At 47.5% G+C, this 27,324-nt stretch overlaps 1 protein-coding gene across 8 annotated transcripts in view; it reads right to left on the bottom strand.

Annotated features, from left to right (window-relative positions):
* Positions 1-3,074: 3,074 nt before the first annotated feature.
* Positions 3,075-27,324, bottom strand: part of LOC139009182 (WD repeat-containing protein 20) — a 52,479-nt gene continuing 28,229 nt past the window's right edge. For 2 of the 8 annotated variants that reach the window (XM_070413293.1, XM_070413275.1), the window contains exons 2-3: positions 18,485-18,667; positions 3,075-4,680 (exon numbers count right to left, since the gene is read on the bottom strand). In XM_070413293.1, the coding sequence (XP_070269394.1) occupies positions 3,403-4,593 (1,191 nt within the window). In that variant the 5' untranslated portion in view covers positions 4,594-4,680; positions 18,485-18,667 and the 3' untranslated portion in view covers positions 3,075-3,402. Of the gene's footprint in view, positions 4,681-14,474; positions 14,568-18,484; positions 18,668-19,425; positions 19,461-27,324 lie in introns of those variants that run through there. The other 6 variants (XM_070413341.1, XM_070413303.1, XM_070413313.1 and 3 more) reach the window with 6 other exon arrangements.

Here is a 27,324-nt window from a genome sequence, read left to right as displayed (position 1 = left end):
CACGCCCTCCCTGACCCTGTGGCTGCCCCCTCACCCCTTGAGCTTCCTTAACAAACAGATCACATCTCCCTCCCAGGCAAGAGGTGACGTGACCCTTGTACACAGGCACAGCCACCTGATAAAGCAGTATGAATTCGAAACTTGACAATTTCTTACAAATTCAAGATGCAACCCTGGAAGTGGAGGAATGAGGGAGAAATGGCTTCCTGGCTACCAGCCATCTGGGACTTGGCCGGAGCCGAGCCCGGGTCCCCTGGGAGGGACACCCACACGTGCCTGCAGGACCTGGGAAGTGCCATGGGGCTCCTTGTGGTTTCTGAATGTCTGAGACAATAATCTCTGCTGTGACTTATTGGTCTTTCCACTCGTCCATCCTGCCATCCTAAGGCATTTCCTCTTCTTAGTCCCAAGCCAATGGCTCACAGGAGAACACTAAAAAATGCCAGAAGGTTCACTTGGCACAAAAGACAAAATTAAGATTCTTAACCACTATTTAAGTAAATTTAGAACCTAAAGTTACTGGTTATTTAAAAGTGGCTGCCTATTCCTTCTTACACACTTGCTTTTAAAACAAGGCAAGGCTTTCCTTAGGCTGTGTCTCTAGCCCTCGGGGGATTTTGAATCATCCTGCCCTGCCCCATCAGTAGGGCCAGAGCTGCCTCAGCAAGGCTGGCCGGCCACTTAGCCAGGAGGGAGCCAGCTGGAGCCTCTGGGCCTCACTTGTGTCCCTGCTCTCCAGAGGAGCTTGCTGACAGAGTGGGAACGCCTCCTCTTGCCCATGGCTTTTATTGCAGAGGGCAGGTTGAGAAAGGACTTTCCTGCTCAAGACAATGTTTAAGCTGGAAATTGACAAATTTCACTGAGGAAGTTCAAATTTGGGAGAGAAAACTATGAAAAACTCCCCAGATTTCTCTTAGTGCCTCATCCACCCGGTCAGGACCCACCACTCCAGTCCCCTCCCCTCCTGCCCCTCTTGTCCCACCCAGGTCCACAGGAGCCAGTACCGGCCGGTCTGAGGGGAATGGGAGGAACTGCTTGCCCTGTGCAGCACCCTCTTCTCCTCAAGCTGGTCCTCCCGCCTGCAGGAGAGGGGCTCTGCTGGCTGTCAAAGAGGGGGCAGGTGTAGGAGGAGCGGAAGCCTGCGCCTCCCCAGCACCTGACACCCAGCAGGGGCCCCAGGCAGCCTCCCAGACAGGCAGATAGGATCCCCACACCAGCAGAAACTGGAAGAACGAGAAATGGACAGGAGCCTGGCAGGGTGAGGGGTGGAAGAGACAGGCACCACTGGCTCCTGTGAGCACATTTTAGAGTTTTTAAAAGGAACAATATCCTCCTCTTACCCTCACCCAAGTGTCTCTTAGGTAGGTCACCTGTCAGTGCACCAGCAGCCCCTCCTTTACTGCAGCCGGTGCAGCTGAGGATGCTGAAGGGCAGGAAGAACCAGAAAGCACCCAGTGTCAAGTGTGAGTCATGCAGTGAGCAGTGCAAGAGAACTGCAAGGGCATCGTAACCTTCCCCATAAAGGCCACTCACCTGGGAGCAGCCACTCTCCACTTAGGCAAAGTCCTGGGTTTTGAAACTTCTCAATGCCTCAGAAGCCTTTGAAACGGAATTTCTAAAACTAGGTAGGAACATAAAACTGCACATGGAGTGTTGGGTCCTAATCTCTCCATCTGGCAGACTCCAAAGTTGATGGTTCATGGGCCGCTACCTTAGAACATGAACATTTAGGAACAAAGGGCCATGTCTAACAGTCGGTAGAGAGCATGTCATCATTCTCACGGGCTGTAATGCATCAATGGAGGAGGTGCCCCTTGAAGGCCACCCTGGACCTCCTGTAGCAGAACTCGGCCACTGCGACCACAAGTGACAGACACCACTCGCATTACGGAGCATGACGGTTGGTGTGGGTGGGCCTTCCGGGGAGGGCACACTGAGAGCGCACAGAGCCTCACACATCAGAGAGCTGAACATCCAGATCTTCACTTTGCTGAATGGCATTCACTACTCAAACCAGCATATGTTATCAGCATCGCTATATTTAATTACAAAAGTGTGCAAAATAGAACAAACCTAAATGACCAAAATAAGTTAACAAACCAGATAATCGTCATCTTGACATAAAACACAGAGTTCAAAGAACCTTCGCATCGTGTGAAAGCTGGGATTTGAAACTCCTACACAGCTGAGAAGGGTCATAGGGACTCAGAATCAAACACTGCAATTTCCCACGGGAGCAGCAGGTCCATCCAGTGGGCACCTGGGCCCAGGGTGAGGTGCTGGGATGGAAGCCTGCGGGCCAGGCTAGTATCAGCATCCCAAGAATGACCCTGGAAGGACCACCATCCGACAATAAGGGGCACTCTGTAGTTGGACTTCCCCTCTAGGTGAAAACCAAACCCGGACCACGGGGGGTGGGGGTGTGTGAATGGGATGGGGAGGGTCTGTCAGTTTGTACAAAACAAAGCTAAAGAGGCTGCCCAGGGCCTACAATCGTGAGCCTTCGTGACCAAAAAAAAAATCCCCCAAGAAATAAAAACAAAACAAAACCCGCCCCAAAACAAAAGAAAATGAAACCTCTTTTTTCTTGTTGGGAAAAAAACAAGCAAAAGCGCACTGGACAGAAAAGGTCTTGGCTTCCGTGGCAAGAGGCACTTCTGACACGTGCGGTGGGCAACCTCGGCCCGCAGTTCACAGGAACCGCCCAGGCTTGAGGAATGTGGGTATTTTATTTAGTGCACAGAATCTCAATCAAAGTGGTACAAACTGCTTCTTTGAAAAAAGATGTTTATTAAACAATTTTAATTGTCATAAAATGACTAAAATGGGTTTTAAAAATTAAGGCTCTTCTCTTTCTGTGGATTGCCAGAACAATGTAAAAATAATATCAATCAACCCTGCTGAACGCTTTGTTCCTAAAGTTAAATTTCATAGATTCCTAAACATTTTATGATTAAGATAAAAAACTGGACTATAAATGACAGTCAGTGGCCGTCCGTGCTGAACACGCTCTGATCAGGTGTACAATTTTCTAATTGAGTAGTTAAGCAAAAATATTCCAGTTAAAGCAGAAATTTTAATTTTAGCTTTTTAATTCATTGTTTCCCCACACTGTCATGATTTTCCTAAAATCGAAATAGTCTAAGACAGGAGCGCTCACCTTGGGACTCTATATACTCCCAGGAGGGTGACGGACTTGGCTGGCAATTAGTTTGATTATATTTTTTAAACGTTCTAAGGTGAATTATCAAATGATTCAGAATTACATGGCATGCAGTATCCAAAAGTATGGCTCTGATGCATTTAGATTTACATTAAGAAGTGTCATTCATTCATTGTACACCCACCCCTCCCACAAGGAAAAAAATCACTACCTACTCAAGTTCTCAGTCTGGTGCAGCGTTAAGGATTCAAACTTACCACTTTCCCAGGCCTTCCCCATGTGCAAACAAACCCCTCCTGACAAGCAGTGACTACACAGTCTTCAAGAAAAATCAACACAGTCAGCCTTTCGTGTGCTATCTTTTTACAGATGAGCGGCTCTAACAAGGGAACGTCTTCCATTCGAGGACACAGGGGCGTGCCCAGAGTTTTAGCTGGGTCCGTTTTGGTTTTGGTAACTAGGTTCAGTTTGTCACTGCTCTTGCTAGAAATGTGTCCCATGCTATGGTTTCGCTTGTGATCTTTCTCGTGGTGCCGGTCCTTCCGATCGTGTAGGGAGAGTGTTGCGAATTTGCTGACCCCAGACGCGATGGCCCCATCGGCGACGTTGCTCTTGCTGCCGGCGTTGGAGACAGTGGAATGTGGGAGGCTATTGGACCGCGGTAGAGGGGGGGGCGCAGAGCTGCCAGGCGTCGAGACGCTGTTCCCAGTGCTCCCAGCTGGAGGGCTTGTGGCATTCATAACATTTGTGTGTGTCCGTGCCCTAGAGAGGGGCTGGTGAGGGAAAAGGATATCTTCCGTGAGGTCCCACAAGCAGAGCTGCGTGTCCTGGCCCACAGAGCCAAACCGATACGTGACACTGACGGGGCGGCTCTCCGTGGAATTCCGCTTGGACAGCCTGGACTGGGTACTGTTTGCTCGGTCTCTGCCAAAGTGGAGCAGGTCCTGGAAGTCCTCGTCACTGCCACTGAACTCCATAGGGTCGCTTTCTTCTACACTCGTGGTGTAGGGGTCAAACGCCACCACGCTGACCCAGGACTTGTGCCCGTGGCCTCGAGCTATCACTCGGCCGTCTACAAAAGACCAGACTGTCACCAGATCATCCTCGCCCCCCGTGACGATGTACTTGCCGTCCGGGCTCCAGCACACGCACAGCAAGCCTCCAAAGTAGCTTTTCATGGTGCCGTGCAGCTCCACAGAGTCAAAGTTGAACACCCGCAGAAACCCGTCCTGGCTCACGCACGCCAAGAACTTGCCATCTGGGGAGAAAGCAAACTCGTTGAGGGCCCCCTCGCCCACCGTCCACTTGAGGAGAGGGTTCCTCGTGGATTTGCTCTTGCAAGTGTGCACGGCGAAGCTCTCGCCCTGCTTCAGGAGCTGGTAGTGGGGGGCTGTGGTGCCACAAGAGTGCTCCACATTATACAGGTACATGTTCCCACTCGAATGGGCTACTAGGAAAAGGCTTTCCGAACCGGGAACCCATTTGACACAGGTTACTCGTGACTTGTCTATTAGTCTCTGTGAAGACAAAGGAGAACACGTTATCACAATGGGGAGCTTAACGGTCTATGTTCCAGCAAGAAAGCTGTCTGCTGCTTGGTGACAAGGGACAAGTCACCCGGGCATGTCACACTCTCCCGTGGCCGACCAGGCCCGTGAAGAGCATTCTGGCCGCTTGAACAATGACTTTCTAGAACTGCACTTGGGTGTGAGGCCACTGGCCTTCACAGAGGGAGCTGGTTATTCAGCAGTCACTGTGCCAGGCGCTGGGACACACCGGAGAGGGACAGCCCCTGAGCACTTGACATTTCTCCCACTAGGAGAGTCTGATCTATGAGTCACTGCACCTACACAGCGTCCTCTGTGAGGACCCAGGGAACCTCGCAGTGCTGGCCTCGAGTTTTAGCTCACCGTCAGTCATGAGCGGACTACACCTGCCCCTGCTTGAGCTGTTCCCAGGTGGGGAGGCCCCTGCCAGCAGCACACAGGATTTCAACACACACACCCCGGCTCCACCGCGGCCCTGGAGCAGAGATTTCCTCCTTGGGGCCGCTGTCCTGTGAGTCCCTTTACAGGCAATCCTTCCACATCTCCTCTGGAACACGGTTGTGTTTAAGAAACAGGTAATAAAGAATTTAAAGGAAAAAAAAAAGGACAGGTAGGTGACTAGTTCAAGAGTATGGGCCCGATCAAGGCCCCTCTATTCTCTGCTTACTACTGGTCCACTAACCAACCATTCCTTTAACAGGCACAGATTAGGAGAGTCTTGCCTCTCAAACCAAGAAAAGGCCAAAAGTAAAATCCACCCGAAGGCACAGTACCTTCCCTGCCTGCAGACCTGAGGCCACAGGCCCAGCAGCCCCCACAGGGTGGCTCTGCCCCAAATCACATCAGCAGCAACAATCCGGAAGTCCCCAAGTTCTCAGACTCCTATTGCCAAACACCCTCTGAAGCCACCCCTCTAGCAACTGGTGCCTTCACCTCGCTGGCTGGGACCCCTGAACCCCGCCAAGAGCAGGGCACCTTCTCCCTCATCAGCCTGCTGTGTGTGCTGCACTTTTACAGAAAATTAAAAACCTAAGGTTTTCAAGGAGATTAATGAACCATGCGGCCTAAGAGCCAGTGCTGCTCCGGCAGGGCTCCCACTAGCCTGTCACCATTTCATCCACACGAGGTCACAGAGAACTTGCAAGGCCAGGCCAGACCTTGCTGTTCCCATCAGGCCCAGGCTGCTCCAGCATTCCTGACCCCATAAAGGTGACTGGCCTGCTAGCCCAAAGTCTAAGGGTGGCCACTTCTCACCCCCATGGGTGGCTCGGTCAGGTGGCCCAGCACCTCCCACGTCACCACAACCAAGTCAAACCTGTTTTCCCACGATCACGCTACCGTCCCTCCATCACAAGTGCAACTTTTTTTTTAATCCTCACCCAAGCATATTTTGTCCATTGATTTCTAGAGAGAGTGGAGGGGAGGGAAGAGAGGGAGAGAGGAGGAGGAGAAGGGAAGGAGGAGAGAGAGAGAGAGAGGTAGAGAGAGAGAGAGAGAGAGACTGACAGCCTCATACACGTGCACCTACTGGGGCTGGGGAACTTGCATGCAACCCAGGTACATGCCTTTAACCTGGAATGGAACCCTCCACCTTCAATCTGGGGCCCATACTCTAACCAATGAGCCAAACCAGCCAGGGCTAAGGACAGACATAACAACTTCTAGCACTATGGTTAGGAGAAGATTTTACTCTTGTTTTAAACAAACACAACATAATTCCATTAGAACTCTAAATTACAATACTATCAAGTAAGAACCGTGCTGCTGCTCTGCAACTCTGAGGTATGAAGGGTAGCTACAGCCCCATCATAAACTAGGTGCTATTGGGATGACAAGCATAGTGAAGGGCTTCGTTCCATATTAAGGAGCTCACTGCGACTACTGTACATGGACATGTCACTGTACCTCACGGACAAAAACCGGAGCCCACATTCCGTGTCCTGTGGGCACCTGTGCACACTCCAGCACTTGTGCATCAGGCATGCCAGTTTAAGCAACTGCAAACCAAAACGGTAAAATGACCACGGGTCCAACTCTGCCTGTTTGTGTGCTCAAGCACAGGGACAAGTATGGAGAACCTACTGTGCATGCCAGGCCCAGGCCCGCGCTCTGTACATGCTCTTTAGTCCTTACAATAGCCTGCAAGGCTAGCTTTCATTGCTTTATTAGATAATACATTCATAATTCATATAAAACATACAGTAGGAGCCTCAATCACATCGGCCTGTCACTCCTAGCAGCTTCTTGCTTCTCTGTCCAGTGCCCTCATGCATGGACAAGGATATGAACCCACGCACCCTCGTTTTTCATGCCAGAACACACCATGCACGGTCTGCACCCTTCCTTCTCATCCAGAGACTTCCGCACATCTGTCTGCATGGGCACAAAAACAGCTTTTTCACGCTGCAGAGTATGCAATTACATGAGTATACTATAGTTTAAGAGTCCCTGGCTGACAGGCATTTATCCTGCTAACATATATAAAGAGCTAAGTGCTGTCATGACCGAACGGGCAACCCAGTCACCATGGAGTGCATGGAGCACCTCTCGGTTCCCCCTGTCCCTGGCCCCTGAGCCACTCCCCACGAGGGGGGGCAGGCGGTGGGACAGGACTGGGGATTGTTGAGCGGGCAGTGGCAGGCTGCTTCGCGGGGTGGCTTAGCGGAGCAGTTTCTCAAAGTAGTTACGGGGCGGGGAATTTCGCAGAATAGTCGCAGGGTGGGCGGAGCCTCACGGAGCAGTGACGGGGCAGGGGGAGTTTCATGGAGCATCCAGCGGCAAGCTTCTCCGGGCAGCAGCAAGCTTCCAGCTTCCCGGAGCAGTTGAGGGGTGGGGAGAGCCTCGCAGAGCGGTTGAGGGGCAGCGAGCATTGCAGAGCATCCCGGGGCAGGGAGCTTCACATAGCATCGCAGGGCAGCAGAGGCCATGCAAAGGAGGACAGGCTAGGCCTAGGGACCTTAACCGTGCACGATTTCATGCACACTGGGCCTCTAGTATATAATAAAAACCTAATATGCTAAGTGTCCAGTCGTCCGTTCAACCAATCAAAGCATAATATGCTAATGATATGCTAAGGCCACTCAACTGCTCACTATGACGTGCACTGACCACCAGGAGGCTGACAGTCAACCGGTCGACCAGTCGCTATGATGTGCACTGTCCACCAGGGGGCAGACGCTCCAACCGATAGGTTAGCTTGTTGCTGGGGTCCAGCCAATCAGGACTGAACGTGACTGGCCGGACTCACCCTGGAGCCCTCCCGCGGTCCCTCCCTGGCTGGTCAACCTCCTGCGTCCCGCCCGGCCCAAATCGTGCACCGGTGGGGTCCCTCAGCCTGGCCTGTGGTTTCTCACATTCCGGGACCCTTCAGAGGGATGTCAGAGAGCCGGTTTCGGCCCGATCCCTCAGGCCAGGCCGAGGGACCCCACTTGTGCATGAATTCATGCACCGTCCTGTAGTGTAGCAATAACACCCTGTACATAGGGCAGTTTTCACATGTACCAGGTGTACCGGTTAATAATGTGGATTTTTTTCAATAGATGGAGTTACACATATGTTGATTTATATGCGATTTGATATGTATGCTATTTTGTTGTATTGATAATAAGCTTCAAAACTTCATATGTAAAATTTTCTGAAGGTGTTAACATCATAGATATTTTTATGCTTAAAAATGTCAAATTTTGTGCCAAAAAAAGAGCATTTGTGGGAAGTTTTAATTCATTAATTTATTTTGAAGAAAAGTGCTGCTGAAAGTTACTGTATACTTCGGGAAGCTTATGGTGAACATGCTCCATTTCAAGATACTTGTGTATGCTGGTTTAAATGCTTTAAAAGTGATGATTTCTATGTGAAAGACAAAGAACGTCCAGGTCAACTAAAAAAGTTTGAAGACCAACAATTACAAGCATTATTGGATGAAGATGTGTGTCAAACTCAAAAACAACCTGCAGAAAGATTAAACATTGCTCAGCAAACAATTTATGATCGTTTACAAGCAATGGGAAAGATTTTGAAGGAAGGAAAATGAGTGCCACGTCAATTGAACGAAAGACAAATGGAAAACCAAAAAGTCATCAGTAAAATGTTATTCAGCGGCACTAAAGAAAGTATTTTTGCATCCAAAAATTGACTGGCGATGAAAAATGGATTTATTGTGAGAATCCCAAATGCACAAAATCATGGGTTGATCCAGGTCAACCATCAACATCGACTGCAAAGCCAAAATCGCTTCGGATAGAAAACAATGCTCTGCGTTTGGTGGGATCAGGAAGGTGTGGTGTATTATGAGCTTCTAAAACCAGGTGACACTGTTAATACTGATCGCTACAGACAACAAATAATCAATTTGAACCATGCTTTGATCGTGAAACGACCAGAATGGGGCAGAAGATACAGCAAAGTAATTTTGCTTCATGATGACGCACCATCACACACTTCAAAACCAGTTAAAGACACATTAAAAGATCTTGCCTGGGAAGTATTAACCCACCCGCTGTATTCAGCAGACCTTGCTCCTTCCGATTACCACTTGTTCCCATCAATGGCACACGCACTTTCTGAGCAGCACTACAAAACATACGAAGAAGTGGAAAATTGGGTCTCTGAATGGTTTGCCTCAAAACAAGAAAAGTTCAATTGGGGCGGTATCCACAAATTACCTGAAAGATGGGGGAAATGTGTAGCTAGCGATAGACATTACTTTGAATAAAGCACTTTTGATGTTTCTCTTGAAATTATCGTGTTTTCTTTGATTATAAAATCCGCATTATTAACCGGTACACCTGATATGAATATACCTGCAGGGTAAAGTCCCAGTGGAATAGCTGGGTCAAAAGGTATATGCGTTTATAATTTTTATAGATATCGCCAAATTACCTCCCATGGAAGACAATTCTATTCCCATCAGCAGTGTAAGTAGGAGCATCCATTTCCCCATAGGAAGGTAGGTATCACTGCTGTATTATCCACACTGACTAAACAGACAGACACCCCTTCTGGCATGGAATTTATCTTCAAGTGGGATAAGAAGATAGTGAAATACACAAGACCTGATGGTAATGAGTGCTGTGCAGAATAAGCCACGGGGGGGGGGGGGGGGGGGGGCAATAAAGTGAGGGCAGGGAGGAACTCTAGTGATTTCAATCTCAAACTGAAGAGCCCATAAAAGCCTTTCGGTGGCAGTGAGGGCAGCTGTACGTGGACAGAGAGGATGGCAGACAGCAGGCTGAGAGGATACAGGGAACAGCATCCTTGCACAGGGAACAGCACCTACAAGGATGCTGAGGCGGGATCAAGGCAGGCACTGGCCATCCCAGAGAGAGAAGAGAAGAGTGGGGGGGTGGGGGGGGGAGACTGGGAGAAAGGAAAGCGCAGCACCTGTTCTGGCTGGAGCACCCGGGCAGGGGCAGGAAATTCGGCCTAAAATCATGAACTGGGACTCAGGGCCATCAGGTCCCAGGCTAAGGGGCTCAGACGGAGACCTTGAAGCGCTGCGCTGTCCAAGCACTTTAAATGTGAACGGTCTGAGTGAACTGTGCCGTGAGTGTAAATACACAATGGATTCTTAAGACTAGAAATTATGGAAACTAGAGTATTCATATCTTTATACTGATTACACTACATGTTGAAATAATATTTTGGATATACTGGATAAAATAAAATCTTACTCTCACATACTTTCTACTGATTTACTGTGCTGTGGCCATTAGAAAAGTTTAAATTGCCTAAGTGGCTGACGCCCTACTCTGCAGGCAGTGCTGCTGCAGACAGTGGGGCACCAAGGTTTCAGAAAGGGAAATGCCAGAATAATGTGAAATCCGGCAGTTGCACAGAATAGAAGATGGGCTGGGTTGGGGAGGAACCAGTTAGGAGGCCATGACAATTGTCTGAGGACATTAAACTTGACCAGTCTGGGTGGCAGGCATGGATTAGGCTGGGTGGAGTATAAGGTGGGGGATGAAGTGGGCATGTGAGAAGTGATTGGTTCTGAGCCTGAGTAACGGGGAAGGTGGTGAGAGAAAAGGATGAAGAGGAGGGGAGACTAAGCTGGGAGAAATCCAAGTGCTCTCACCTAGTAGGCAGCTAATGAAAATGAGTGGAAGGCAAGGAACAGTGAGAGCCAGGTCTGTGACATCCTAGAGCTCCAAGGAAGAAAAGGAGTGTGAAACTATAAAATCCTACTTACAAGGAAAAAAATTAGGGAAGCAGAAGAAAAGCAGAGAAAGGACCCAGAAGGTCCATGAGGAGAGGGTGGGGCTGAGAGGCAGATGCTCTGCTCTGGGCATGAAAATCTTCCTAGGTCAGGGGACAGGACTTGAGGCTCAGAGAGAAAGTGCTCTGGGCAGGCAGGACAGGGCAACAAGTCTGGAGATCAGGAAGACACCAAAGAGGGATCAGAAGAGAGAAGTGGAGGGAAGACATTGATGGGAAGGAGCAGAGAGAACAGGGAGGGGCTGGAGGAACAGCAGGGGAGGCTGAGCAGTTAAGGTTGCTGTGAGGAAACGGCTTTCTAATAAAGAGAGTCAAATTCCAAAATGCTGCAAGGCCTATTTTTGTAATCACTTTCATAAAAAAACAAAATCAAAATTCTGGATTCTTCAGAATCTCTTCCCTGGGTTCCCGCACCCAAAACTCTCCCAGGTCTTCACTAAAGGCCCCCCATGCTCCCTATCTGAATGGCAGCAAAACTGTCCCACTTCCTATATTAATCCAGTGAAAACCAAACACACACCCGAACTACCATTCTGAAAGGCATTAACAGATAAGATTTTCTAACTGTACTAAACTAGTAAAAAGGAAGCAAGAATAAATATCATTCTGTTGCCAGATTCAAGCATCGCTGCTAAATGACGCTTCCAAAGCACTTAATCTTTTATTTCACTACCATCAATATGACAAGCAGGAAAAAGTTATTTTGAGGGAGTGGGTGTGCATTTTAAAATGCAGATATTAATTTATAACAAAAATACTAAAACAAGCAGTTCAAAAACCACAGCAGCTGCTGGAAAAGCCATAATGCAGCCACAATAAGAGCGGCTGCAGGCGTGGCTCCCTCAGGAGACACTAGGAAAGGCTACTTCAAAGCCAAGGAGAAGAGGGTCAGATGTCATTTTTATCAATGTTAAAACTCTGAGATCGTTATGTGTTCATTTCCTTCCTTTGATTAAAAAAAGCAACAACAAAAACAAAACTAAGGAATGCGCAGAACCGCTCTTTTGTGACAGAACTGGACAGAAGGTTGCAAGGCCAAGGCCAGACCTGGCCCCCTTCCCCCTCTACGGGCACAGGCGCAGGAGGAGCCTGAAGCTGGGGGAGTGAGTGAATTCACAGCCTTGGGCTGCCAACAGGGCCCAGGAGTCAGGGCCTCCTCCGTGCCCTTCAACTGGACTTGATCTAAAGAGCCTACTCAACATGCCGGCCCTGTGACAAGGAGAAAATCAAGAACAGAGGGTCTTATTACAGGTCAGTTGAGAAAGAAGCCAAGATGACAAGTTTTTTTTAGATTTTACATCTTATCCAATAATGAATATATACTTCAAAATCCTTTGAAGTACTATTCTATGGCTACAATCCTGAAATAATTAGAATTTTTGTAAAGATGAACAAGGCTAAGTGTATCATCATATAGAAACTGTGCCTGTAATTCCTCCTCCCCAATACATCATAACCACTAGTAATAAAAAGTAAACCCCTTATCCCTCAGGGTGCTCCACACAAGGCTGAATGCTCTTATTATGAAGGGAGGCTCCATGTTCTGGGAGTTTATTGGAAGTGCCAAAACAGTCTCAAAGGAGGCTCATCAGACACTTTCCAGGGCACGACATATACAAGTGCTACAAACAGAAACTTAAAATCCACTCAGGGGCCCACTGATCTGAGGCCAACACTCCTGAGGGAGGCCAGAAAGGACCAGATACTTCCTTCCTCCAGATTAGCCCTGGTCCAGCAGCCAGGGTCTCCAGTGTGACCGCAATGGCCTGGGAGCAGCCAGCACTCACCTCTGCAAATTGAACTGAACTGAACAGGTCAGAGGCCAGACTGGGAGGTGAAGGCACTGGCATCTGGACAGTGTGACTCTTAGTCTTACAAAGAAATGAAGTTAACAGTGAGCACTGGGAGTGACAGGTGATGTTCTCCCTCTTCTTGGTACTTCTCTGGGCCCCAATGTTTCTAGAGGCATTTATCATTTTTTTTAATTCATAGAGGAAAAACTCACATTTTAAGATCTACTTGATTGCTACATAGAACTTTTCATCTACCTTTAATCTCAGGTGGATTTATGGAACTTACAATTCCATGCCATCCACCCTACCCAAGTGTGTAGTGTATTTGCATGTACCAGGCACCTCCAGAAAGGAGGCAACATCAGAATAATCAGAATCATCACCACTGGGGCATGTGTGCACCATGCGTGTGGAGCAGTGGCTGAAAATGCTCTGGAGAATGGGCACTTGTGGTGACAGATATCGCAGTTGTGATAAGCAGCTCCATCCTCAGTCTCCCGCACGTGGATTCTCTGCCTGGCTGCCCTGCTCTGACCTTCTCATTCTGGAAATTGCTATTTCTCCTTCAAAAATGCCAGTATCTCACCTCCCAAGAAGCTGTTCCTTCCATTCCCTGGGGAATGGAACGCTCTGAGTTTCCTCTCTACCTGGAATTGACTGAGTACCCACCAGGGCTCGCTCTCCAGGCCCTCTGCTAAATCTCACCTGCACCCCTCTCTCAGGCGGGCACTGTCCTTACCCTTTTCCAGCTGAGAGGAGCTGCAGTGACAGGCCCACAGCAGCAAGCAGTCAGCGAAGGGCTGGTGTCTGAACCCAAGGCCTCGGCCTCAGGCTCCACATTCTGAGCCACTGGGCTGAGTCTGCAAATTCGCAGTAATAAACTGATTGTGCTAAAAGCTCCTTTGGAGACAGGATGATGTGATGACCAGAATCTCAGAGTACAATCAGGACCTGGTCCAGGCACTGTTGTTGCTCTTACTAAACTTTCTTCACAGACCTTTCTTCTAATCTCAAGGATGTGATTACTATTTATATGCTGACAACTCCCAAATTTTTGCCTCTAGTTTTGAGCTTTAGATGATGTATGCAACCACCTACTGGCCTCTCAGGTTTAGTAAGTACAGAATGGAACTGGATCTCTCCTTCCATTCCCCAACACCGACTCCTTCCTTTTATCCAGGATCTCCAGGAACCCACAATTTGTTCATCCCTCCCACCCCCCCACCCCCCCGCGATTTGGTTTCCAAGAAGCAGCCAGGGTCATTTTCAAAATCGCCATCTGACTGCCTCGTGCTCCTGCTCCCTTCTATGGGACCCCACGGCTCAGGTGAAGACGAAGACCTGGGCCAGACCCCGAGGGGGCCCTCAGTTGGCACCACCCTTCCCAGGTATACCATCCTCTCTCAGTTCTCTGGGCCCCAAGTTCTTCCCCACTCCCGGGCCTTCACCTGCTCTTCTTTCTGCAGGAGCACTCTACCTCCAGTTCCTTACCTGACTGGCCTCCTTTTCACGTGAGGCCGAGATGAAAACACATGTCCTCTGCCTCCCCGTTTACAGTGGCCTCCATTTTCTCTCTCTCAGGCCCACTGTCTCCTCTTACATCACAAGTCACCATTTGCTGTGTGTTTGTGTCTGTGTGTGTGTATGAGAGAGAAATCTGCCAATGTAGGCCCAGTGCCAGGCACATAGTAGGTAATCAAGGTCTGTCGAATGAATGAAAAAATGGCCACAACTCTAGTTCAAGCCCTCAGCTCTCACCTGGACAGTTACTAGAGCCTCCTCACTGGTCTTGCTACCTTCATTCTCTCTTTCTTCATTCCAATCCACCTTCCACAAGTGCTGACAAGAGCTCTAAAAAAACACATTTGATCCTGTCACTCCCTTGAGTAAAAGCCCAAAGCTTCCCCCACAGCCTCCAGTGTCATATTTAGATTGGTTAGCATGTCACAAAAGGGCTTTTTCAGTCTGGCTGCAGTTTATCGGCCTGGCTCGGACTCCTGCCACTGAGGCCCACACACTGGGGCCTGGCCACACTGGGCTCGGCGCTGTTCCTCCATATGCCAAGTTGTTTAATCCAGCTCTGAAGGCCTTTCTCACCTCCTCTGCGTCTGTCAAGACCCAGATATCCAATGTCACGTCTAGAAGCCTTCTTGGCCCTCTTCCACCGAGCTAACTTTTGATTTGATTTTATGATATTTGATACACACTGGAGAATTCAGTTAACACATATCCCGGTACTATGTTCCTAACACTGGGATAACACATGGCGCAGTACACTGTCTGCCCATCTTACTAAATTGAGCGCTCCTGAGAGGACAAGGGCCTGCCCATCCTGCAACCATATGTGGTGGGGCTAACTGTCCATGACCAGTACAAGCTTGTGGAATTAAGTTATAGTTCTATCCCTAACACCAACATGTACCTGGCCTGGACAATTCACTTACCTTCCCTTTGACAAGTTCCTCATCTGAAACATTGGGACAATGGCCCATGCCCCTGAACAGAAAGGCCATCTAAAACGCTCTAAACCAGTGATGGCGAACCTTTTGAGCTCGGCGTGTCAGCATTTTGAAAAACCCTAACTTAACTCTGGTGCCATGTCACATATAGAAATTTTTTGATATTTGCAACCATAGTAAAACAAAGATTTATATTTTTGATATTTATTTTATATATTTAAATGCCATTTAACAAAGAAAAATCAACCAAAAAAATGAGTTCAAGTGTCACCTCTGACACGCGTGTCATAGGTTCGCCATCACTGCTATATACCCTCTGACTGTCATCCCCCTGCAAAGCATGACGACTGCGCCAGCCCATACCTGGGCTCTCTGAGACACACACCTCTGACGACCCTTGCTCTTAGACAGCCCGACCAAAACCTGATGAAAATGTCACCCGCACAGCCAGAGAGCTTCCTCACTGTGAAGGACAATCAAGCTCAGCTTCGAGGTGAAGTGCCAAGTTGGCATTAATCACACATAGTTCATGCCTTTGAATAGCCATTTTTCAAACAAAATGCAAAAAGAGTGTGAGGAGAAACTATGCAGGCCAGAAGGGAGTGGCAAGAAATATTCAAAGTGATGAATAGCAAGAACCTACAACCAAGATTACTCTACCCAGCAAAGCTATCATTTAGAATTGAAGGTCAGATAAAGAGCTTCACAGACAAGAAAAAGCTAAAGGAGTTCATCATCACCAAACCAATATTATACGAAATGCTGAAGGGTATTCTTTAAGAAGAGGAAGAAGAAGAAAAAGGTAAAGATAATAACTATGAACAACGAAGTGACAACAAATATGTATTTATCAACAATTGAATCTAAAAATCAAATGAATAAAAAATTTGATGAACAGAATAACTGGTGAATGGAATAGAATCAGGAGCATGGAAATGGAACAGACTGATGATTCTCAGAGGGAAGGGGATGTGTGGGGGTGCGGGAAGAGATTAGACAAACATCTTATATGCATATGTATGTATTACCTATGGACACAGACAATAGGGTGGCGAGGGCCTGGGGTGGTGTGGGGTGGGAACCAGTGGAGGGAAGCTAATGGGGGGGGGGGGGGGGGGTGGACATCTGTAATAATCTCAACAATAAAGATTAATTTAAAAAAAAAAGTGTGAGGTGCCCGGCCAGTGTAGCTCAGTGGTTGAGCGTTGACCTATGAACCAGGAGGTCAGTGTTCGATTCCCAGTCAGGCAGGGCACATGCCCAGGTTTGCAGATTCAATCCCTAGTGGGTGGTAGGGAGGGGGGGTGCAGGAGGCAGCTGATCAACGATTCTCTTTCATCACTGATGTTTCTATCTCTCTCTCCCTCTGGTTTCCTCTCTGAAATAAAAATTTAAAAGAAAAAGAACAAAGGGGACATCTGTAATACTTTCAACAATAAAGATAAATTTAGAAAAGAGTATAAGGTAACTCATGCCTAGATCACTAAGAGCAAGAAGGTGCTTTCTAACCTGCAACTTCCAGGTGTCCAGAGTGAGGGGCAGGCCTGGCTGATGTCTGCGTGCTCTCAGGGCCCTGAGACTCCAGAGACCCGTGGTCTCTGGCTCCACCCTCCATTGATGACACACAAACCCTTGTCCTCTAAGTGGCATTTCATGCCATCCTTGGCCAGAGCAGCCTCCTGACCGTGTTTACCACAGCACTTTACATGGTCCCAATCCCCTCCCCATCAGTAACACGCTCCTACCTCCACGCAAACAAATCCTCACAATTTCTACCAACAGTGCAGAGAAGGATGGTTTTGTGTCCACTCTCCCCCACCAAAAAAGTTAAGCATCATCAACTAATTTAGAAATCACTTCCTCAGATGATATTAGTAAAATATCTAGGTAAATTGAATAATTTTCTGCTTAAGTTTTGTTAGTGGAAAATGGACTTAAATACTTTTCCTCTACAATCTGTCAATCCAGATGGCAACTTTTGTTTCCAGTCAACCCAGATGAAACTAGAAGAGGAGATGGCATGATTCAAATCAGTTCACCAAGTCCACTGGCAAAGCCACCCAGGAGCAACTTGTACCATAATGACTGCAAAAGAATCAGAATTTTAACTGCAATGTGTTAAGTTGAATATTCTCCCCCAAACAAAATTATTTCTTAAAAACCAGAATCTATAATGTGCTTCTGTTCCAAATTAATGGCGTTAAGATCATGCATCAGTGCCTGGCCAGTGTGGCTCAGTGGTTGAGCGTTGACCCATGCATCAAAAGGTCACTGGTTCGATTCCCAGTCAGGTCAGGGCACATGCCCGGGTTGTGGGCAGCCAATCAATATTTCTCTCTCATCGATGTTTCCATATCTCTATCCCTTTCCTTCCCCCTCTCTCAAATCAATAAAAATACATATTTTTTTAAAAATCTTGTGACAGTGGGAGACCACATGTCCTTCCTGAGAAGAGGAATCCCACTCAACCTGACCCTGTCAGATCAGCGCTGAGGTCACACACAGAGGAGAACCCAGGACTTGTAAATTGGCCAACCTACGCTATCTTTCCCACGGGCTAGGAGAGTCATAGAAAATACCGGAAGGAGAACATCGCAATTCTTAGGGCCAAAAAGCCACTCCAACAGTTTTCACAAACATAACCTATTTGGCAACTTCTACCTGCCATGTTTCACAGTCTTGATATGTTCCTGAACAGACAGCTCAGATATCTCGGCTCCTTCCAGAATGAAACTGAAGATACTAGAAACCCCAGTACATACTACAACACTGGCAAAAGCTCTGTCGTGTGATCCAATTTTAAGTGCCAGGATTTCTAACTGTGTCAAAGGTGATTTAGCAGCAAATATTTTCAAGAGCAAGAGAATTGCTCCTTAGCCAAAGGACTGTCAGACATACATACCAAAGCTTTAGTACCATGTAAGCTGCCTAGCTAAATATCAAGCTCCTTGGTCTGCATGAAAATTTCTGGTCAAGCGAACAAGGTCTGGAATTCTACATTTTCTTATTTAATTTATAAAAATCAAGTCACAGTCTTACCCCTATCTCCATTATAATGGAGTTTTAAAATACCTGCTACAGACACCTGAGCATGCTCCACAAAAAACACACACAAAACCGTTATCCCAGGGAAGAACAGGCAAAAGTCAACAAGTTCATTCACCACATTTAAACTGGGTGAGACTAGGTAGGACTGAGAGAAAGAGAAATGGGCTTAGCTCAAAAGTGTAAAATAAGGCCCACTCCCCTTGGTAAGGACATATACATTCTTAAAGGGATTCTTAACAGCTAAGACAGGGTACTACTTACTTCCTCATTAAATAGTTTGCTAGTTTCTTTTTTGATTGGGTCTATAAGCTGGACTTGGCCTGCAGAAAAGCCCACTAGGAGAGAGACACTTTCTGCTGTGGCTGTTAGGTGGTTGAAGTCATGACAAGTAGGCTGTGTTCCTTTGTATATCCTTTTATCTATTGGTTTACTCAAGTCAGCAGCCTGGAGGAGAAAGAGAAAAACACATACGGTAAACAGCACATTGAGATGAGAAATCTAAGTTATACTATTTTATACTCCACTATGATGTTCAATCTTAAAAACAAAGGTATTTAAAATAATTTTTCAGATTTTAGCATTTTATCAAAGCACTTTCACATACCTTAGCCAATTTGACATTATTAGACTACTCATAAAATGCTTATAACTGTTACTTTCACAACTTATTCTTCTTCAAATATATTTAACTAAGACTCCTGGTCTTCAGGAAAAATCCTTGAGATACTAAATTCAGTATTTGCAAAATGCATTCAAGCATTTTCTAACAGAGAGCCTCTAACCACATGAAAGCTCAGCCCCTCCATGCTCATGGGTGAGTCACCTGCAGCCCCATGTTCTCACAGTGTGGTCCCCAGACCAGAGAGCAGCAGCAGCACCTGAACACTCAAAATGCCAGTTTTCAAGCCCACCCAGACCAAATGATCAGAACTGCATTTAAAGGCTCTGGGTGATCCCAACGTGCTCCACTCTGGTTTGAGAACCACTGCTGTAAGCAGGCATTCCTTACTAGGTCCCATCCTTCCCCCACCTTCACTCTCAGGTAACTTTCACCCATGGAGCCCATACTCACTCAAGTGCAGAACATGCATCATCTTTCATCCTAACAATAATCCTTCTAAGTAGACAATATTCCCCCGCTTTACAGATGAGAAAACAAGTTTTGGGAAGTTAAATAACTCAGCCAAGGTCACCATACCTACCTAGAACGTGGCAGGACTGGATTTGGAACCCAGGTCTGTTGACCATAAAGGAGACAGGGAGAAAACAGTCACACACCCTAAAGGTAAAGGCAAATGACTCTGACTTGGGCTAAATGTGACTTTCCAATGTGCCTCCCACCTTTTAAGTCAGGTTCTCTTCTTCGTGAGCAATGTCCTGTGCAACCCAATGTGCAGGGCTGTTATGGCTGACATAGAGGAAACCCACCCCTCCCACTCTTGTTCGAAAACCACCGGTGGAGACAACTACGCTGCTGACTGCGACCTTTAAATACCACTGGGGCCTGTGCGTTGCTCTTGGGCACACAGCTCTCTACCAATCACCCCTGCCCTGTGTAGCTTCTGAAGATAACCTCTTTCCAAAGAGGCCTGTGCACTCTACCGAGCATTCTTGAGTTTGACTTTTCAGATAACAAATAAAATACTGAGAAATAAGAGAGGACCTCAAAATCACAGGCATCTTTGAGCAAACTCAAAACCTGAGCATTTAGAAGCCTAGTCCTGAGTGGTAAGAGTACTCTGGGAGGTCAGGTAGCTAGAGCCAAAACTCAAATTCAAAATATGAACAAATTAAATTATTACAGGATCTCTATGTCAGCATATATAACTCTGGAAATTTGTAAATAAATGTTTGCTTAGGGAATCTTTCCCCTAAAAGAATATATCTAACATTATATGCTAAAATATAAAAATCAAATCAAAGGCAATACAAAAATTAATAAACATACTAACAAATGAAATGAGCAAAAGAATGTACAATGGCTCTCAGAAACAACAGAGCAAGTAAAAGCACCTATTTTTACAAGTATTGCAACTAGTGTAAACCTATGGATCCTTTATAATCGCCACACTAGCTTCAGTTCTTTGGCTCACAGGGGTTGGCAAAAGTAGGTTTACAGTTGTGAGTACACAAAAGTTTAGTCTATTATTTATTAACTAGAGGCCTGGTGCACGGGGGTTCCCCTCAGCCCAGCCTGCACCCTCTTCAATCCAGGATCGCTCAGGGGATGTCCAACTGCCGGGTTAGGCCCCATCCCACAGGGACTAAACCGGCAGTCAGACATCCCTCTCACAATCCGGGACTGCTGGCTCCCAACCGCTTGCCTGCCTGCCTGCCTGCCTGATCAACCCTAACCGCTCCCCTGCCAGCCTGATTGAAGCCTAACTGCTCCCCTGCCGGCCCAATCGCCCCCAACTGCCCTCCCCTGCCAGCCTGGGTGCTCCCAACTGCCCTCCCCTGCTGGCCCTGTCGTCCCAACTGCCCTCTTGTGCCGGCCCGGTTGCCCTCAACTGCCCTCCCTGCCGGCCTGGTTGCCCCTAACCGCCCTCCCCTGCAGGCCCAGTCCCCCCCAACTGCCCTCCCCTGCCAGACTGGTCACCCCTAACTGCCCTCCCCTGCAGGCCTGGTCCCTCCCAATTGCCCTCCCCTGCCAGACCAGTCACCCCTAACTGCCATCCCCTGCAGGCCTGGTCCCCCCAACTGCCCTCCTCTGCTGACCTGGTCACCCACAACTGCCCTCCCCTGCCAGCCATCTTGTGGCGGCCATCTTGTGCGAGGGTGTGACAGTCAATTTGCATATTATCTCTTTGTTATATAGGACTAGGGGCGCAGTGCACGAAATTCGTGCACTCGGGAGGGGGGGGAATCCCTCAGCCCAGCCTGTGCTCTCTTGCAGTCCATGAGCCTCGGGGGATGTCCCCTGGGAGCAGGCCTAAGCCGTCAGTCAGACATTCTTAGCGCTGCCACAGAGGTGGGAGAGGCTCTCACCACCACAGCTGCGCTCACCAGCCGTGACCCCGGCTTCTGGCTAAGCGGTGCTCCCCCTGTGGGAGCGCACTGATCACCAGGGGGCAGCTCCTGCATTGAGCATCTGCCCCTGGTGGTCAGTGTGCGTCATAGCGACCAGTCTTTCCAGTTGTTCTGCCGTTTGGTCGATTTGCATATTAGGGTTTTATTATATAGGATTATGTATCATTTTCCATACAATGTAAACCTATTTTTGCCGACCCCATATTTATTCTACATCCCTATCTTTAATGTGGAACTTACTGAAAAGATGTCACTGTAATTAGATCATCTGTGAATAAACACCTCAAGTATTTTAAATGTCAACTGAAAGGCACAAAGTCATGTAAATATTCCAAAAACATCCTGTTTACTAATTTGCTTAACAAACTCTTCCTAGATCACTGCTTTCAAAATGAATCAGGCTATGCATAGTTTAACAGTCTGCAATCAAAATTAAATTCAGAAGTTGCGAATAAGCTTTAGAAACTTTTACAGCAGTATGATAGAGTAATTTTGTATCTGTTGAATCTAATAATAAAAAATCAGAGTGTGCATTCTGTGTGTCTTTTTCAGTTAGTTTCTTTTCTTAGTAATCAATCCCTTTTTTATCTTATTTTTTTATATTTTTATTTATTTCAGAGAGGAAGGGAGAGGGGAGAAAGATAGAAACATCTATGATGAGAGAGAATCATTGATCAGCTGCCTCTTGCATGCCCCACACTGGGGATCGAGCCCACAACCCAGGCATATGCCCTGATCAGGAATCAAACCTTGACCTCCTGGTTCATAGGTTGATGCTCAACCACTGAGAAACACTGGCTGGGCAATCCCTTTTTTATTTTACAAAATTTTTTAATCTGTCCAGATAGACTGGAAATTTTAAAAATTGGTCCTTCAACACCAGTGCGAGAAGCAGTGTCCTAGAACAGCAGTCGCCAACCAGTGGTCTGTGGACCACTGGTGGTCCATGAGATCAGAAAGGTTGGCGACCACTGGTTTAAGGAAACCTTTGGAGCAGCGGTCGCCAACTGGTGGTCCACGGACCACTGGTGGTCCGTGAGGTCCGAAAGGTTGGCGACCACTGTCCTAGAAGCCACAAAAGTAGACTCAGCCCTGACCGATTTGAGTCAGTGGTTGGAGCATCGGCCACAGACTGAGGGTTGCAGGTTCAATTCAAGTCAAGAGCACGTACCTCAGTTGCAGGCTCGATCTCTGGCTTAGGTGGGGCACATGTGGGAGGCAGCCGGTCATGTGTCTCTCTCACATTTATGTTTCTCTCTGTCTCTTCCCTGCCCTTCCACTCTCTCTAAAAATTAATGGGGGAAAAATACATCCTCGGGTGATACATTTAACAAACAAACAAAAAAAAGTAGACCCAGACCAAAGGAGCCCTCAGGACACCTCTTCTATGAGGTGACTCCTCCCCGCCCAAGCCCAATGGTATTCACTGCTGTACTGCACAGCAGGAGTCTGGCCAGGCAGAAGGCACCTGCAGCAGGAATTCCTGTGAAGCCCGAGTAACGGCTAGGTGTGTGCCTAAAGAAATTATACTTTGAAGACTCCCACAGGCTCTGCCACTGGTGCCTGAGTTTTCTGGAGCCCAAGCCCAGCACAATGGTCTCTGACACCTGTGGTCCTAGGCTTTGTCTCTTTTTCCACTCATGTGTTGCTGCCCTATTTCCTCTTCCTCCTCCATTTTTGGGGCTGGGGATGTGTCCACATCTACTCTGAACTCACATGCCTTTTTAGTAGCAGTAATAACTACCTGAGCCAGCCACTGCTCTTTCGCACGGGGCCAGCAGCCCACGGTGGCTTCCCAGGTGGAGGCAGCATGGAAGGACAGAGCCCAGACTCTGGAACCAGGCAGGCCTGACCTGAAGCCTTGTCTTCCCTCTTGGTAGCAAGGTGACCTAGTGCAACATGCTCTTTCCTCCCCCTGAGCCTCAGAGCACAACCTGCCCTCCCCACCCCACCCCCCAGCATCCCTGCAGGGTGGTGATGAGGCCAGCAGATAATGGATATAAAGCACAGAGTACACAGAATCACTCAAATGATAACTACCATTATTAATTCATCCTGGTCACATCCTACTTAGGGTCAAATGGCTTCCTAATTCCCATCACATCAGAGTAAGATGCCATACTTAGCAGTCCTGCCCTCCATGGTTTGGCCCCTCCTTCCTCTCTAACAGCAACACTACCTTCCATCTATGGGCCACTTGCTATGCATCAGGAACTCTGCACTTACCATCTCATTTAATCTCACAGCATCCTTCCAACTGCCGTGATATCACCTATATTTTATAGCTGAGGAACCTGTGGGGAGCAGTGCAAGGGTCTTGCCGCACCCTCCACCTGCCCACACCACATGGCCTGAGTTTGGTGCAGGCAGGCAGCCCTCTCGGTTGGGATAGTCTCCTTCACCCCTGTTTCCAGTAACCTTACCTATCTGGTTCAAGTCCCACCACCTCCAGCAAGCACTTTGCCAACCACCATTTTTTGTGCTGGCTCCTTATCTCAATTCCCAAGTACTTAATTTGTTCCACAAAATTTAGTATTTGATCACTTATGTGATTACAGTACTGTTATATGTCTATTATCATCAATTACACTACAATTATGGTAAAAATTCCAATACAAACTCCTGTTAAGGAGCAGAATGCCTTTATTAAACAGTTATCATTGTATTGTTCCACAAACTTAGCTTTTGTTTTTCAGCTTTCTGGTGGATTCTGCATAAACGGGTTTCACACACTTTGGAATTTTTGTAATGCTTCTGCATCCTAATTATTGCCAACTATCAAAATTCGTAAGTATGGATTTTACCAAAACCAATTTATTAAAATGTCTTAACAATTTTAAGAATTAGATCACATTTGCTTATTCAGTCCCAGTAGAGTATTCATATTCAGTATGTCATAAATGTTCAATATCTGTTAATGAATGAAACTGTAATTGTTTTTAATTTTTTTCAACAGTAAGATTAAATTTTATCATTATACTCATTAGTTTCTGCATAAGGAGTTAATAATTACAAATAATTTGTTAGTATCTTATTCACAACTCAGAAAAAAATTTTTTTAATATGTATTTTATTGATTTTTTTAGAGGAAGGGAGAGGGATAGAGAGTTAAAAACATCAATGAGAGAGAAGCATCGATCAGCTGCCTCCTGCACACCCCTTACTGGGAATGTGCCTGCAACCAAGGTACATGCCCTTGACCGGAATCGAACCTGGGACCCTTCAGTCCCCAGGCTGACACTCTATCCAGTGAGCCAAACCGGTCAGGGCAAGAAAATTTTTAAATGATGGTTTAAAACTCCTACTACAGAGCTGAGTATCAAAATCCTTGATCAATAAGTACAAACTTTAAAATGTCATGTTTCTCGCCCTAGGCCTAGCCGGTTTGGCTCAGTGGATAGAATGTTGGCCTGCAGACTAAAGGGTCCCAGGTTCGATTCCAGACAAGGGCACGTACATCAGTTGCAGGCTCGATCCCTGGCCCTGGTCAGGGCCCATTCAGGAGGCAATGTGACGTGTCTCTCTCACACATTGATGTTTCCCTTTCTCTATCTCTCCCCTCCATTCCACTCTCTCTAAAAATCAATGGAAAAATATCCTCCAGTAAGAAAAGTAAGACAACAAAAAAATGTCTTGCTTTTCTTTTCCTTGGAGGTTTATTTTATTTATTTATTTTTTTTTTTAAAGAGACGGGGTCTCGCTATGTTGCCCAGGCTGGAGTGCAGTGGCTATTCACAGGCGCGATCCCACTACTGATCAGCACGGGAGCTTTGACCTGCTCCGTCTCCGACCTGGGCCAGTTCACCCCTCCTTAGGCAACCTGGTGGCCCCCCGCTCCCAGGAGATCACCATATTGATACCGAACTTAGTGCAGACACCCGATCGGCATAGTGCACTATGGCCCAGAATTCCTGGGCTCAAGCGATCCTCCAGCCTCAGCCTCCCGAGTAGCTGGGACTACAGGCGCGCGCCACCGCGCCCGGCTTATTATTTTTTTAATATGCTTTTATTGATTTCTGAGAGGAAGGGAGAAGGAAAAAGAGATAGCAACATCAATGATGAGAAAGAATCATTTATCAGCTGCCTCCTGCACACCCCCTCCCAACAACTTGGGCATGTGCCCTAACTGGGTATCGAGCTGCAGCCTTCTGGTTCATAGGTCGACACTTAATCACTGGACCACATGGCCCAGCTCCTTGGACTCTTATTCCTTAAAATCCCTGGAATTCATTTTATAACAGATACTGTTGCAATACAGAGTCAGCTTAGTTGGTTTAGCACCATACTACTGGGCATCTATCTTTCCAGCACCATAAAGGTCTGCAAAAGACACTCTCCTGTTCCAGCTCACACCTTCATCCCAGACCCCACCTAAGCTGCTGGCCAGCTGCCGAGCCAACAGGAACACAGAGAGGGCCTGTGCTGAGCCCTCTGCGTGGGAACCTACCTGAGGACCCAGAAGCATTTGATGTGATATGGAAATATCTCAGAAAGACTTCTTTTGAAAAGTATACGTAAGATTATTATGGGGGCAATGTAGGTAATAAAGATGGGCTTTATTTTCCCAAAATTTCACATTCTCCTTCCTCATCCGAGAATCACCTCAGAGAGAACCAATCCCACAAAACTTGCCAGAAACAAGTCCTTTTACTGGCATATCTAACAGCTGCCAAATACCCACCCAGACCAGAAGCTCACCCCGTCTATACGAGACACCACTCTCTTTCCTCCTAAGCCCCTCTCTCAAGCATAAAGGCCTGTTGCCTGAGTTGGGCCCCCTGTACGGCACCCCTACCAAATCACGGCTGCAGAGCCTCACCAAGAAGTCTTCCCCAGACCCCACCCAGCCTAGGTCGGCCTCCTTGGCTGAGCACCAGGCTCTTTCCACCCATTTCTGCCCACAACCAATTCAACCAAACACCTCACTGCCCACACATTTCGTCAGGTTAATCTTCATGAAGCCTTAGGTCACTCTCCCACTCAAATCCTCCTAGGCCCTGCCAGGCATGACATAACATCGGCCAGCTCCCTCGCATGGTATCTACAGGCCTTTCTAAAGTGGGCCCCTCCACACACTTCACCCCTAGGGGCTGCCTGTGCTCTGCACACCTCCTGGCCTTTCCTCACATCCTGCTCTCACTTAGAGCACCTACCCCACCCTGACATCCACACGCTTCTGCTTATGCAGCACCAGTGTCACTTCCTCCTGATCTCACCACCAGAGGCATTCTTCACCTTTGAGAGTGCTGATCACTACTTAGCCGCAGCATATTAACTGTATTCCATATACTGTGAAAGTCCAGCTCCTTTTAAAAACAATGAAAAAGTCAGGAGCCTGCTGAGTCACTGACAGCCTGAATGGATAAGTCAAAAATAGCTGGAGCAACCCCACTGCATCGAAGCTCCAAAGTGCCCATCTGAAACCCAGGAGACGAGGTCGTGCTTTCCACTGTTACTCTGCCCTCATCCCAGGCAACCAGGACTGGGGCCCAGAGTAAACAAGGGATCACTCCCCAGGGCCATGAGGGCTCCCCTCCTCAGAAAGAAGGAGACCTGTGGAGTCCTGCCTAAGACTCAGGATCCCAAAGCAGGGCTGCTCCATAGCCTTTCTTGGGGAGACCGGGCTTCCTAGTGCCTGCGAGGGGTGAGTCCACAATCTGGGCTGGACCATGCACATTTAACTGGTCATCGGGGGGGTGGGGGGACTGGGAAAACGCCAGCACCTTCCAAATCACAGACTGAATGAAATGAGGCTCTGAACACTCAGAGCTGAGATGTTCACTTTGTGAACAAGGCTCAATGCACTATTTAAGAGAAGTTTTCTTCAACATAGTGGAAAATAACCTGGCTCCCATGACAAAAATACCAAACAGCGATTCACACTCAGGTCAACAATTTAACACTCAGGTAACAATCAGCTGTAAGGCATGGCACAGGCTCTGGTGTCCAACCCACCTGTCTAATCCAACATAATTTTCCCTTTAATTAGAAACAAAACCAGTCTAGCCCTGGCTGGTGTTTCTCAGTAGTTAGAGCATTAGCCTGTGCACTGAAGGGTCTCAGGATCGAGT

The sequence above is a fragment of the Myotis yumanensis genome, unplaced genomic scaffold, assembly GCF_028538775.1.
Source record: "Myotis yumanensis isolate MYYU_CA2020_CCGP unplaced genomic scaffold, mMyoYum1.0.hap1 SCAF_1, whole genome shotgun sequence".
Lineage (NCBI taxonomy): Eukaryota > Metazoa > Chordata > Mammalia > Chiroptera > Vespertilionidae > Myotis > Myotis yumanensis.
This window is presented reverse-complemented; position numbering and strand designations above follow the sequence as displayed.